Source organism: Mya arenaria, chromosome 9, assembly GCF_026914265.1.
Source record: "Mya arenaria isolate MELC-2E11 chromosome 9, ASM2691426v1".
In the NCBI taxonomy this organism is placed as follows: domain Eukaryota; kingdom Metazoa; phylum Mollusca; class Bivalvia; order Myida; family Myidae; genus Mya; species Mya arenaria.
The window spans coordinates 3806202-3821374 of record NC_069130.1 but is presented as its reverse complement, the minus strand read 5'-3'; the positions used below and the strand labels follow the sequence as shown (position 1 = coordinate 3821374).

Genomic DNA, 15173 nt, shown 5'->3' with positions numbered 1-15173 from the left:
CGTGTCAAGAGTTAGACACCCGTATATGTACCAGTCAATACTGTTAAAGAGTTGGACACCCGTGTATAGACCTGTCACTGCTGTCACAGAGTTGGACACCCGTGTAAATTCCAGTCACTCGTGTTACAGAATTGGATACCCCTGTATTTACCGGTCACCCGTGTATAGACCTGTCACTACTGTCAAAGAGTTAGACACCTGTGTATATACCAGTCACTACTGTAACAGAGTTGGACACCCGTGTATATACCAGTCACTTGTGTTAAAGAGTTTGACACCCTTGCAAATACAAGTCACTCTTTTTCAGAGTTGGACAGCCGAGTATAAACAAGTCACTCGTGTTACAGAGTTGGACACCCATGTATATACCAGTCACTACTGTTACAAAGTTGAACACCCGTGTATATACCAGTCACCCGTGTTACAGAGTTGGACATACGTGTATATACAAGTCACTCGTGTTACAGAGTTGGACACCCGTGTATATACCAGTCACTACTGTTACAAAGTTGAACACCCGTTTATATACCAGTCACCCGTGTTACAGAGTTGGACACTCGTGTATATACCAGTCACCCGTGTTCCAGAGTTAGACACTCGTGTATATACCAGTCACTCGTGTTACAGAGTTGGACACCCGTGTATATACCAGTTACTCGTGTTACAGAGAAAGGCACCCGTGTATATTCCCATCATGAATTCAAACGCAATATAAATCCAAACATAAAGTAGTCTATATTCATCTCCAGTGAAATACGTCAGCATTCAACTCTGCTGTCTTAGTACTGCATTTAATCCAGAGTTTTGCATTCGAATGTCGTTGATATTTGCAATTTTTTATTGTATTTGGACAGCGGCTCATGGAATCCGAGTCGTGAAAAATATGTTTGTGTCCAAAACAACATACCGAATCAAAACGCAATACGAATAACTCTATTTCATTTAAAAACTTCTTAAATGACCTGTCGATAGTAACTGCTATATGGCTCTTCAATAGGTAGGTTGCCGCTCAACGTGTTGAATGTTCGTGTGTGTTAAACATTTTCCTTTTAATGCATATTCTTTCATTTCGTTATAAATTGTAAAGAAAAACAACATTAAAAACAAATTGTATTGGATACTTTTAAATCAAATAAAAAGAATTATCGCGAATAAAAACAATATATATTTATTATATTAAACATTCAAGTTATATTTCGAGCTGTTCCTAAAGGTAACGCGGTTCTTACTTTCTACTTAACAAAGCAGCTTGTTTATATTTGGTAAGTAAGAAATGGAAATATAATGTACATAAGTAACTGCCAGTACGTGTTTACTATTTGCTGTACCATTGTACATTAACGATCGAATTATTTTATGAATATTAAAAAGACATTCAAATGTTATGCAATAAAGCTCTTATCGAAAGGAATGTCAGTCAATATTGCCAACCATTTGCCCTCGGTCGGGGTAAGAATAACTCAATTATAGCTAAATCGTCCTTCACCCGATGACAAAAGTTGACGTTCGACGTTTCGCTGGTGTTTGCTGACAGAAACAAACACCCCTCTAAAATTATAGCTTTATCGTTCTTTCCCCGACCCCGGGAAAGTTGACGTTCGAAGTTTCGCTGGTGTTTGCTGACAGAAACAAACACCCCTCTAAAATTATAGCTTTATCGTTCTTTCCCCGACCCCGAAAAAGTTGACGTTCGAAGTTTCGCTGGTGTTTGCTGACAGAAACAAACACTCATCTGACCGGTATCAATAAATTAGTGGAGTACCTAAGAAACACATATTTGAATAAACACAATAAACATTTACTTTAATTTAATATTTATAAAAACAATTCTAAAAAATAGTTTTATGTATTATTCAAATGCAGCCAGTTCACACAGATGATGAAGTTTATCTCTAAATAGCATACGAGCAACAAGCGCCAACACTCCATAGAAAGGCTGAGAGCGGTATACATGTTTGCCTCTCACTCACAAGAGGTTGTGGTCTCGATCCAAACAAGGAGTACTTTATCATGGCCTCTTAAAATAAACACTAGTAATAATTTCTATCTGGAAAGCGAACTCAAGCGTGATTCTAGACGTCACAATCGAACTAAAATAAATGATAATAATAAAGTCAAGAATAATACAATGAAATAAAGCAGCCGCGACAAGCAGAAAAACACACACACTATTTTAAGAAAACTCAATACAAGAACGTTTAACAAAGAAGTTCATACCAGAGAGGAACAGTAAAAAATATGAAAGCCGGACAAGTTTTCTCCGGTAACTCCGGTTTGCCCCACAACACAAGGGCACACTCTCGCGCAACATCGTGCCAACAAGAGTGACTTAGTACAAGTTATTATTAATCAACTATTACGTATTTTGCGAGACACAGAGACAATTGCGGTACCAATACCAGACGATTGAAGACAATATATGCCAGAACTCGGCCAATATCAACAAAACTCGTCTAATATGAGTTTCCTCCGTTTTGATTGGCTTAAACACTCGCCTATTATAGGATTTGAAAAATGGGCCATTTTCATTGGCTGTCGAAACTCGCCTAATATGAGAAATATGCCGGAAATTATTTTTAAAGGTAGCCATTTTGTTTTTAGTTTTCCGACTGTTTTGAAAAGTTTGTGCTTCTTATAAACCTATTTGGAATATTTGAACCTATTGAATGATTGAACCACCTTGTACGGTTTGATATTACTGTACAGTTGTATTTAACCAGTTTATGGATTTTACGACTATTACGATTTTGTACACCGACATAATGGACGACGAAGGTGAAACATTTGACGTTTGGCAAATGCTTTACGAATTTAAGACGAAAAGACATGCGTCCTTACAATGTACAGTGCTTTATTTATAAGTATGTGCAATGTCACTTTAAGGATGCATGTCAAAATCAGCAAAGTCAAGTCTAGAAAAGCAGACACCATGAATGAATAAGGGATAAATACGGCTTCACTGTGAACTTTAAGGTAAGTTATAAGAATGTTTTTAACCAAAATGGTAATAGTTAATTAATAAAATACTTATTAATTTGGTGATTTCATATTGGCCCAGTTATTTGTCCTCGGTCAGCTGTATTAGCCTTCGCCCTTTCGGGCTCAGGCAAATACAGCTAACCTCGGACAAATAACTAGGCCAATATGAAATCACCTAATTAATAACATTATAATGAAACTGTCTTCACAATCGTTGTAAAATGAATAAAGTATGAACCAACCATTTGGCAGCATCTAAGGCCTAGGCGTCATCACACACATTACTCAAGGAGGCACACACATATTCTACTTCAATATTAATACAAATCAGACAGCTGAGGTTAAAGTTTGGCATAAAACTGCTTTAAATACAAATATAGCACCATCCGTACGTAGCAAGGTGCAGTTTTACTAAGAAAGATAACTCTGGTAAGAAGAGTTACTTGGCCTAACAGGCAGAATCTCCCTTTAGTTATTATTTGTTATACACCAATGACTTTGCGGTTAAACAGTAACGTGATCACTGGATTTTATGGAATGGTAAAAATTGCATTATGCTTGATGGCATATGTATTATGGTTGATGGCATTCCCGTTCGGGTAATCAAACTTACAATATGTATTATGACATGTAGTACTGCATAATTACATTTGCATTCTGCATGTTGAAATTCCAATCCTATTTAGAGCAATTACAATTACAACATTATTTACTAACTTCACATTGTTTAAGTGACTGTTAAAATCAATGTATGCATCTATTGTTACAATCTACATAACTTCCTTTTTTATATCATATAGTTCTAAATATGACGAGGCCGAATAGAAATACAAGTACGCACAAAAAGAAAACAATCACCAAGCATTATATAACTATCCGAATGAAACAGTCCGAATTAGAAGAGCCGAATGAAGAAAGCCAAATGAAATAACCATAATGCGGTTGCCAAGAAACAGGCCTTACGAATAATGACAACAGGGGGCGCTATATGCACATTCATTTGTTTCCGTACATATTCGTAGTGATCGTTCTCCTTATTTCGTACATATTCGAAGTTTAACGAGTTATATTCATTGCAGTTATTTCACTGACAGAGTATAGTCAACAAATATATGGGTCGCATTGTTTGCATGTAGTGAAAACATTGTATTCTAACCTATACCCATAACACTGTCACAAAGGGATCAACAATTAGTCCCAGGAATTTTGCCGATAACAGATGCTACAAGGGATATGATTTTGCCGTTGGCCAATAATATTTCGAACTACTGTATGGAAACTGTGGAATACGAATTTGAGTCTATACAGTAATAGCTGTTTTGACCCAGCTGTCATTTTGATGTTTCATCGGTTTCGGACAGATGCCTTCGACGCTTTTTAAAACGAGTGCTAATGACCGTAAGCGTCTGAGAAAGTGTTTGTCTCTAACTTATTGATAAATATCATTTTGGGTACAATGAGATAAACAACACATCTGAAGATGTTATGCCTTTGTTATACAAGAAAGAACAAGGTATATAACTCAATCTGACCGGATTTCACGGTAGAGTCCAATCTTAGAATGGTCGATTCCCTTTGAAATAGTATGCAATATGTTGGTATAACTATAGTGTCTTTAGACAATAATGCATAATTCAATGTTCCATGCTCGTCCTTTTCTCCTGTTCCCGTGTAAACATCACCACACAGAGAAAGTTTTTAAGTGATTTTATGCTTCTGTGTATAGATAATACAATTCCATTCTGAAATATCACAAAATGAATAGCACCACAATTTTAGGAACAGCCATATCAATCTTCAAATCAAATCCAGTTAAAAATAACGTTTTAAGCGGCCATTTTTCTGACAAGCGCTCAGATGATGGCCTTAATTTTGACCAACCTCCAAACCAAGCCAAATATGTTCAACGGAAATTTTCGGGTAGCTGTTAACAAGAACGCGGGAAACCAACCTTGGTTATGTGGCACACGTTAGAGCCGGTACAAAGATGATATTTACATGAATTTACACATGTCAAAGCCATCATCTGAGCGCTTGTCAGAAAATATTAATATAAATATAAATCAACAGTCTAGAGACAATCATTGAGGGTGTCGTAGTAAAAACCAATATCGTGGCGTATTCGCTAGAAAGGGAAATGACTCTAAGCGCCTGTACAAGCACATTCGTACATTGTCGACATTTTCCGTATCCTTTCATAAGAAGAAGCGCCATCTGCCAGTCTTTTCCCTCAAAACACCTTGTGACAAATTTAAAATGCAGTCAGGCAAGAAAGAAGGATAAATGAATACACACGATACATGAAAGAACGAATGTTGCAATGGTGAAGAACATATTTCAGATATACAATTGACAAACTACAGTATACATGATGCAACCATCTTTGCGCGATAACTTGCACCCAAATTGTAAACACAGGCATGCATTGTTCAACAAGGAAAATATAGTAAGGAAGCTTAATAGTTGATACACATACCATCAGGCAACAAGCAATGAGCAGAATGGAACGTACAATATTAACAGTTGGAATGGAGTTGTCATAAGGCAAAATACAAATGTCATAAAGCATAATCAAGCAAGGTTTTCATTGTGTACAAAAATTGAATGATTGAGTCAGACATTGTTTACTTGTTTATGGTTTTTAAGTGATAATTCAGATACAATGGTCAGTATTTGGTAGCATTTGTTCTCTTTTGTATTGTAATGGTTTTGCAATGTTTTTGAATGAGCAATTGTTCATTCAGCCTTATTTATTTAAGTATAGCACTTTGTGACCGTACTTATGTGAAAAACTACAGAAACAAGCTCAGTAGCAAAAGGATTAAACATAAATCCGGTTTAATGGCACTGGGTAAACGCCAAAGACATATAACACAAACACAAAAAATCACAAACAAGAAACATGGAAGAACAGCACATAACTTCACAAACAGCACAGTGCAAACATACTATATATATATATAAATAGGTATGTTTATCAAGGATTGTTAAGTACCGCCTTGGAACAGTCAGTAAAATGTAAATTTACTGGGGATTTAAACCAGTTTACGTGCACAAACCTCACTCTTATCCCAATTATCCTAAATAAAAAATAAACGTAAAAGGTAAATCTTATCATTAACTTGAGGAAACTTGATAATAAAACAAATCATAATAAACTTATAGGTTAACCCCAAGTACTTCAATGATTGGAGATCCAAACTCTATCTGCAGACAGAGGAATACAATTCAGAGCACCTAATGCAAAAAGTTTTCAAAGATACGATGCAGTCACTGTATGAAACTATGAGCATCACACACAGTCTGCCTTATTCAATAAAAGGTTTTAAACTGTGTGATCATAGAGTTTCATAATAAAAAGCAACATTGTACTAAAACTGGGAACAAATAAAGAACACATTATTAAAAATAAAAGCGACATATGTAGGGTTATATTTTTTGTATTAAAATCGAAACGACAGTTCTGTTTTTAGTCTTTAGCCTATTTCCATTACTTACACATGTGGGTTTCGTTTACAATTGATAATCAGCATGGAAATAATACGGACACCTTGAGAGAAAGATTGAATCACATTGTTGATGTGATGTTTTGTGTGATGTGCATGGTTTTTGTGATACGTTGCCATGTAAGTGTGTGTAAGTAATTTCATTTAAGCTGCCATTGCACACGATTAAATTATATAATAGAATAGACTGTTAACGATGTTAAGACAGTCATAAAATAGATTATTTTTCATATGCTTACGATTGTTAATACTTATCCTTTCAGAGCGTTCAATTTGGATTTATATGAGCGTTGTTGACGTTTAATAAATGTGAACAGAATACAGAGAATTGATGAACATATTTGTGTTGTTAAGTTTACCCAAGGATTATACATAACTGCTGATTGTACATAGGACAATATCGAAACCCACCCTCAACAAAACAGATCCTTATAATCAAATCAAGGAAACCATAGAAAGTCACACCTAGCAATACTAAGTAAACATTTAAAAAGATTGATAAAGATCATTTACAGCACTAAAATGGTGTTCGTATCTGTGCAACACTAGCAGGAATGTTTGTCGTTTAAAACTGCCTCAGGGTAACTTGGAGGAGCTTCGTTTTGACTTCTTGCGTCCGGTTCTAACATCGGCATACTATGTGGGATAGAAAGGCTTGCTGAATCTGCAGTCACTCCACCAGCTGCCTGCTGTTGTGGGGCGGGTTGCAAAGAAAGCGGCATGTTGGAGTGATGCGGTTGTTGTTGTTGTGGAAACGAGGTCGTAGTTCTGATTTGGCCTTGTTGAGGACCAATTGGCATTGTGAGTCCTGAACCCTGAAATATATTACAGGAATTGTAGTTATGTGGATGCACTGTAAATATCAAACATAACAAAGAATTTAAAAACAATATTGATAGGTTTCAACAAAACTTACGTTAACTGGAACACCTCCTCCTATCTTGCTAAGTTGTGGGTGGTTCACAACCATCATGTCAACGCTTTGATGTGAACACTCCCTGTCAACACCATCCATAAAACAGCATCCATACATGTAAACGAGACAAATCGAGTAAAGATTGAAGATTGTCAGGACGATGTTAATGATCAAAGCAAAGGCAAATACTGTGTTCAGCAAATTCATTCCTTTGTACCGGCCGGCGCCAGACTCGAAAAACCAAAAATCCCAGCAAAGTGCAAACACGATAATGTATGCACCGTTGAGGAAAAACATCCATACGAATACACTGACAAGTCCGCATCGCTGGAAAAACAACAACATTAAGCAATATAAAGTGCAAATTCATGTACAATGAACCAATATTAATTAAATATTCGTTAAAAGGGCTCGTTCATGTTTTAGCACAAAAAAATTCTCCCGGAACTGCATCTGAAAATACTTATGTTATAATTATTCTACTCATTGATACCAAAATTGCACAAACAAAAACACAATAAAAGAATAATAAAATATGTCGGTTTTAGTGGGGAGCAAACTCACGCCGATAAACTCAAGATTTGTTATTATAACACCAAAGCCTTACACTCGTCCACAAGGATTGATACAACATGACATGGATATTTTCTTCTTTATAAAATACATTGGTAATATCACGTGATAATATGATCAACCAATCACACAACAACGCTTTGACAAATCACCTGCTAACATTTTTTTTGCAAAATTATTGTCCTCAAGGGCAATATTTGAGCTAATATCAGAATTTGCTGAAGGGTTCCAGCTGTCAGTACCTGATTTTAACACTTCTAATGATTTGACCAACTTTATTTCGTAATTTTGTTCGTAAAATTACATTTTTGCAACATTACTGAGTGTGTTTTCTTTGCAACATATTGTGTGTATTAAACACAAAACGACTGAACGTGTGTTTTGAACGCCACCTGACTGTTTGTTTTTTAAGCCCACGTGACTGATTGTGTTTTCAGATGTTATCATATAATGAAAGAGTCCCTCAATATTTAACCATTTAATATAAAACGTACTCGTTTTAAAGTCATAATATAGTTATGTAAACTTAAAATGAATGCTTAAAATACTCCCACAATGTATTGTTTTTATTATAAAGTAATTTAAAAATAAAGCTTAATAACGACAAATCTTACAAAACGTTTTGGACTTCGTAAACTTTGAATTGGCCAAATGATATCATACACTCATCAAGCAAAATGTTAAAGGCTATCATTCTTTGTACCCATAATATGTTTATTATCATTAGGGATTTGACCTAACTATATAGTTATCTGCCTTTGCAACGTTTCATGACATAAAAGCACGGCGGTACTTAAAGGGAATCAAATCTTTGCTGCTTATATTTATAACGTAGCAAATGTGTCTGTGTGTACACAAGGGAGGTAATTTGCTTATTATCTGCGTGATTATTTTCTTTCTTTGACTTGGCGTAAAATAAAGGAACATACATAATCGATCTTAGGCCACCGGTACAGTATGATTTTATGAAGATAAACATTGGCCCCGTCATATCCTGGTTTCTGCCATTAAGTGATAAAGGCTTTGAGGAATACCATACTGGAATGTCCGTTTAAAACATATCCACTATTAAATGCATCTTTCTGTTTTGACATATAATTGGAAATTTACAATTACGTAGGTTTTATACCAAGAGATAATGAAAATAAATATTCCATCGCATAGTAGTTTGATTTGAGGCAAAACAAAACATGAAATATCTGTGTGCTGAGGTAGGTAACCTTAAGACGTTCATAAGCGTTCTTTGAAGGCCTTTTATAAGTATATTATTGTAAATATGAACATATTCCTATATAGAGTTTGTTCAAACATGTTTATTATACGACTGAGTGATAATATTTCTATTTGGGACCTAAAACACAAGTAGGTTTACATTGGGGTTAGTTGTTATTGGTCACACTGTTATATGTAAGGCACCACTAAATTTCGAGTTCAGTTGCAATGGGCTTGATAGCTACTTGATAGGCATGATTGAAGTAAACGCCATTTCTGACCCGAAAGAGCTCTTTTGTGATTTATTTGGCACCAAAGGTGCTAAATTGTAACAACAATTTAAGCTATTTGGCACCGTACGATATGATTAAAGCCTCACTCTGTTTTTATACTTGTACTAAAAATGCCTGATTATGTAAACGCAGTATGGCTATTATATTCAATATTGATGGGTGCGAATATAACCCTCTTGTGATGTTCATGTGTATTTGCTATCAAATAACTTCATATTGTAGACATAACTAGATTTTTGGGCCCTCAATGGCTAAATAAAAGCACTCTCTTGATCAATCGGAAACTGAATTGGCTTCTTCCTATCAAGATGGGTATAACTCCACATTATATTGGATTTTTATCGTCATTCTCAGATCTGTCACAAGCAAAATGCATTTCAATACGGCGATGATATGACATCTCCGGGCACTGGTAAGCACTGGTTACGCTTAGGTAGAGCTCCTGCAGCGAGTGTTAAATTGCATTCAATAAGATGGGCTTAACTGTAACCACAATAAGCTTTGCTGTGCAATTAATGGGTTTGGGTATAATAATTCCGTGGAAAATTTGGCACTCCTTGGTTTTAAAGGGCTTGAGTATTTTCCCGTCTAAGCACATAACAACAATTCCTATCCTTAGTATTACCAAGCTTAATGGGCATAACTAGCTAATTCATGTCCCTATTGGATGGTCATGTGACGGAAAGGTCATGCTAGGGAGATTGAACACTGTTTCCTATTATTATTTTTGTCTAACTCCACATACAGTATGTATACGTACCGGGTAAAATGAAACACACTCCACTTTCTCCAATGTATCATGAATGAAGGTACAACATAATGTAGACTGCCTCTTATACAATGCAATAACAATTTTACAGAAAAAGTCGTAGACAAACATCTTGTACTTTTTTGAAACGTTTTAATTCTTTTTCTTTAAGTGTTTTCTTTTAGGGACACTTGCCTTTTCAAATTTTGTGTATCGGGAACAATCTGAATAACAGCAAGCAAGCAAGCTTAATGGACTCAAAATGCTCTGAAAAGAGAAAAACGACGAATAAACCTCATGGATGTAAGAATTTCTTTAGATCGGAACAGTTTATTAGTAATGCTATCGATTTACTAATAGCTTAGTGTGCATATAACATCATTCATGTAGCTAATGCTATCGTTCTACTAAAAGCTAAGTGTGCATATAACAATATTTATGTCTTTGAAAAGTCAAGTTTAGTGTCATTCAGTTGCAAACGCTTTTATTAAAACGAAGCATTTTCAGACTTAATATTTATTATGAAAGAACAATTTATTTATTAAGAGATTTGATAAAGCTCTATTGGATAAGGTCTCGACACAAGTATTTTCTTTTAATATGTAAACAACATGTGTCTGTACTTGATAAAACATTAACAGTAAGAGTGTTTTTGTTAATAACTATTTATATTCCGCCGAAAAGCGTTAGTATTTAGCAAGTACCAACGCTATTTGAAATGGAATCAATGTAGTTTTAATGAAGAATTATTGACGACTAACTATTGTTTGAACAATAATTGTTTATAAACACAGCAAAAACCCCAAATCTTTTAAATTCTGTCCAAAAATAAACTGAGTCTATTCCTATAATATGAACTAAGGTGCTGTCTCTACTGGCTTCAAGTATAATTGCCGGAAACGTTATAGTTAAAGTTAATTAAATTACTAAGTGAAACGGAAACGGGGAAGGAGAGGACGGAAAACGTTTATCAAATGTTAATGCTACTTGGAAGCCTTTCACTTCAACCTAAATAACAGGCAGTTCTAATGTAATTGGGAGTTTATTTGATACATACACAAACATGTACAAGAACATACGTGAAATATATATGAGGCTCAACATAATGCTCCAAAAAGAGTGACAGTGTTGTCTTTTTGTAAAAAATGATGTAAAATGATAATACCATAAGGAAAATAGAGATAAACAACATATCAAGATGCACTAGGTAGTGAGAATATATATTTAAAACTATAAAATGCATGATCAAAAAGTGAGTTGTTCTACTAAGTTAAGCTTAAAAAGAGCTTCTATGCATTGGATAAAGTACAAAGTACACAAGGGTAGTAAAAGAAAATGAAAGAAACAAAAAAAAGAAATAAATTTGATCACATAACAATAATGATTGCACAGAAGAACATTACTTTCAAGAGTTATTGTGTTATTACTAGAACTGAATGAACAACAATCCATTTAAATATATAGCTAAATGATGTCTTGACATTTATTCAATTAAATATTAACATTAATTAAGCAAATAAATCCCTAACTCTAAAAATTAAAAGCTTCAAGGAATGTAACTCATCATTTAGTAAATAATGTCCAAATTTGGAAGAGAAGCAGTCTGAGCAAATCTTCAAAGTTTTTTTTTTTGGAGATGCTTGAATTTCATTTTAAATAAAATAATTTATATCTGCACTATTCACCAGAAAATGTTTGTTTTATCAATCTTTAGCGAGTTGCGGGTTTTCCTCGAATTATGGACACTTCGTACCAGTAACCCATTTACCATAATACCAGGTGATTTCGTAAAATTCGGCTGGAAAGAGACACCAAGTATGGTGCGATATAGTAGTGGAACGATATTGAAGCGGTACAAAGATTCCGACATCCGCTCTCCTCACATTTCTGAGACAATGTAAATATAAACATTTTAACATTTACATTCACCAACTTTTCTTCATTATGAAATGTACATAATAATTGTCGAACATGTACAATTTGCTTTCCAGTCTGCAAACTGACATTCTGGTTCTCATTCTATCGTTCAATAGTTTACAAAAAATATAGCTATCACTCCGGCAAGGAAAGGAAGTAGTCCATTCATGCGAATCGTAAATGGACTAGAGTCAGCTTCGCTGACTTTAAGCCAGTAATAATATTTGAATTCAATTTCTTACGAAAACTGCAGTGACACACATAAGAAATGCAATCATGCTAGGCTGTATCGTAAAGGTAACGACAACGAGGATGATGCTTAGGAAAGCAAGTATTCTTGTGGCCCATGCCGAGATATGGACCAGCTGCTTGGTGCGATTGGCTGGTGATGACCTTGCGCTCGCGGGCGCGTCTTCATTTGCTGATAATTAAAACAAATACGAGTCGTAAAATGCAGATAAATTAAGGAATATATATTGCTAACTCTTTCGACTTTTATTTAAAATATAAAAACAATATGGAAATTAAATACTGTATAAGGTGATATTGCATAACTTACGAAATCGAGAGCACATTTTTAGTCCGAGTTCTGTCAATTCGTCGTCCTTACGAACTCACAAAGAAAGTGTCGTTAACCACATCCAATCTGCGCATTGCTTTTAACAACTGCCGTGATTTTATCCAGACTGCTTATGTTTACGTAAACATTTTTTTTATTCGGCCACACCAAATCGATGTTTCGTTCTCCGGATTTACCGCAACTACTTTTCTTAAAATGTACAAAAAAATCAATAATAAATAAACGACCGCCCCCATTGTTCAAACGAGAAGTCGAAAACTGCCCAAAACTTTTTAAGACAAATGCTGTATTTAGCAACACCAAAGCATGTATAATATGACCTTCGGAAGACTGAAAGAAGTACGTATTGGCATTAATATTCCCTTGGTTTCACCCTGAATAATGTACAGGAATATTATTCTAAATATTTTGGAAAAAGGAAACATTGTTCTTTTATTTCACGACCTAGTTCTATTTTGATCTGCCAAGTACAAAGAACAAACATTTCATTGGTTATGCCTTATAATGCCGGGTATGTGATTAACTAAAAGTTATCGGATATATTGTACTATTTTATCTGCAATGTTTACGTTCTCTGAATAAACTACCTTTGTGTAAATTAAGCCATTGATATAGGTTGTAAAGAAATACGAAATCATACAGTCGGATTATTTGTAGTTGTTCAAAAATGCGATTGTAGTTGATCAATAATTGGAGAATTAATTAATGATATATAATTCAAAGTTTATTGTGTTCCTGGATACAAGGACTCATAGGAGAACGACAATCGCATTCGAGGTAGAGATGGTAGTGACGAGAAAAAACTCTGTGTTTTAAAATATGATTAATGTAATAGGTTCCACGTCCAATGTCTTATGTCATATGTATACTGTCCAATTAGTTATGTAATATGTATCCCGTCTATGAGTCATGTCGTATGTATCCTGCCCTATGAGTCATGTCATATGTATTCCGTCTATGAGTCATGTCGTATGTATCCTGCTCTATGAGTCATGTCATATTTATCCCGTCTATGAGTCATGTCGTATGTATCCTGCCATATGAGTCATGTCGTATGTATCCCGTCTATGAGTCATGTCGTATGTATCCTGCTCTATGAGTCATGTCATATTTATCCCGTCTATGAGTCATGTCGTATGTATCCTGCTCTATGAGTCATGTCATATTTATCCCGTCTATGAGTCATGTCATATGTATCCTGTCCTATGAATCATGTCATATGTATCCTGTCCTATGAGTCATGTCGTATGTATCCTGCTCTATGAGTCATGTCATATTTATCCAGTCTATGAGTCATGTCGTATGTATCCTGCCCTATGAGTCATGTCATATGTATCTCGCCTATGAGTCATGTCATATGTATTCTGTCCTATGAGTCATGTCATATGTACCCTGTCCTATGAGCCATGTCACATGTACAGTGTTCCATGAGGCATGTCATATGTTTCTATACTATGAGTTATGTCATATATCTTCTGTCCTACGCGTTAAATCATATGTCTACGGTCCTGTGATTTATGCCATATGTATGCTGCCCTATAATGTATGTCATATATGTAAATCATGTGCTTTAAGTCATGTCATATGTATCCTGTCCTATGAGTCATGTCATATGTATCCTGTCCCATGAGTCATGGCGTATGTATCCTGTCCTATGAGTCATGTCATATGTATCCTGTCCCATGAGTCATGTCATATGTACCCTGTCCCATGAGTCATGTCATATGTATACTGTCCCATGAGTCATGTCATATGTACCCTGTCCCATGAGTCATGTCATATGTACCCTGTCCAATGAGTCATGTCATATGTATCCTGTCCTATGAGTCATGTCATATGTATCCTGTCCTATGAGTCATGTCATATGTATCCTGTCCAATGAGTCATGTCATATGTACCCTGTCCCATGATTCATGTCATATGTACCCTGTCCCATGAGTCATGTCATATGTATCCTGTCCCATGAGTCATGTCATATGTATCCTGTCCCATGAGTCATGTCATATGTATCCTGTCCCATGAGTCATGTCATATGTATCCTGTCCTATGAGTCATGTCATATGTACCCTGTCCCATGAGTCATGTCATATGTACCCTGTCCCATGAGTCATGTCATATGAACCCTGTCCTATGAGTCATGTCATATGTATCCTGTCCCATGAGTAATGTCATATGTACCCTGTCCCATGAGTCATGTCATATGTACCCTGTCCCATAAGTCATGTCATATGTACCCTGTCTTATGAGTCATGTCATATGTATCCTGTCCCATGAGTCATGTCATATGTATCCTGTCCCATGAGTCAAGTCATATGTACACTGTCCCATGAGTCATGTCATATGTACCCTGTCCCATGAGTCATGTCATATGTACCCTGTCCCATGAGTCATGTCATATGTATCCTGTCCTATGAGTCATGTGATATGTATCCTGTCCCATGAGTATTGT

General features: G+C 35.5%; 1 protein-coding gene across 1 annotated transcript; it reads right to left on the bottom strand.

The window, feature by feature from the left end:
• Positions 1–4671: 4671 nt before the first annotated feature.
• Positions 4672–12795, bottom strand: LOC128203437 (uncharacterized). Its single transcript, XM_052904850.1, has 5 exons — positions 12704–12795; positions 12387–12565; positions 10423–10494; positions 7402–7728; positions 4672–7300 (listed from the first exon to the last, which is right to left on the bottom strand). Exons 1-5 carry the CDS (start codon positions 12717–12719, stop codon positions 7031–7033), a joined length of 864 nt encoding a protein of 287 aa, XP_052760810.1. The 5' UTR covers positions 12720–12795; the 3' UTR covers positions 4672–7030.
• Positions 12796–15173: the final 2378 nt, after the last annotated feature.

What these genes read in the sequence shown, in the direction of transcription:
- LOC128203437 (XM_052904850.1), bottom strand. An exon ending in TGTGTGTCACTGCAGTTTTC is followed by an intron (nt 10,495 to 12,386) that starts GTAAGAAATTGA and finishes TTCTCTTTTCAG; the next exon opens with AGCATTTTGAGTCCATTAAG. An exon ending in GATACACAAAATTTGAAAAG is followed by an intron (nt 7,729 to 10,422) that starts GCAAGTGTCCCT and finishes TTGTTTTTCCAG; the next exon opens with CGATGCGGACTTGTCAGTGT.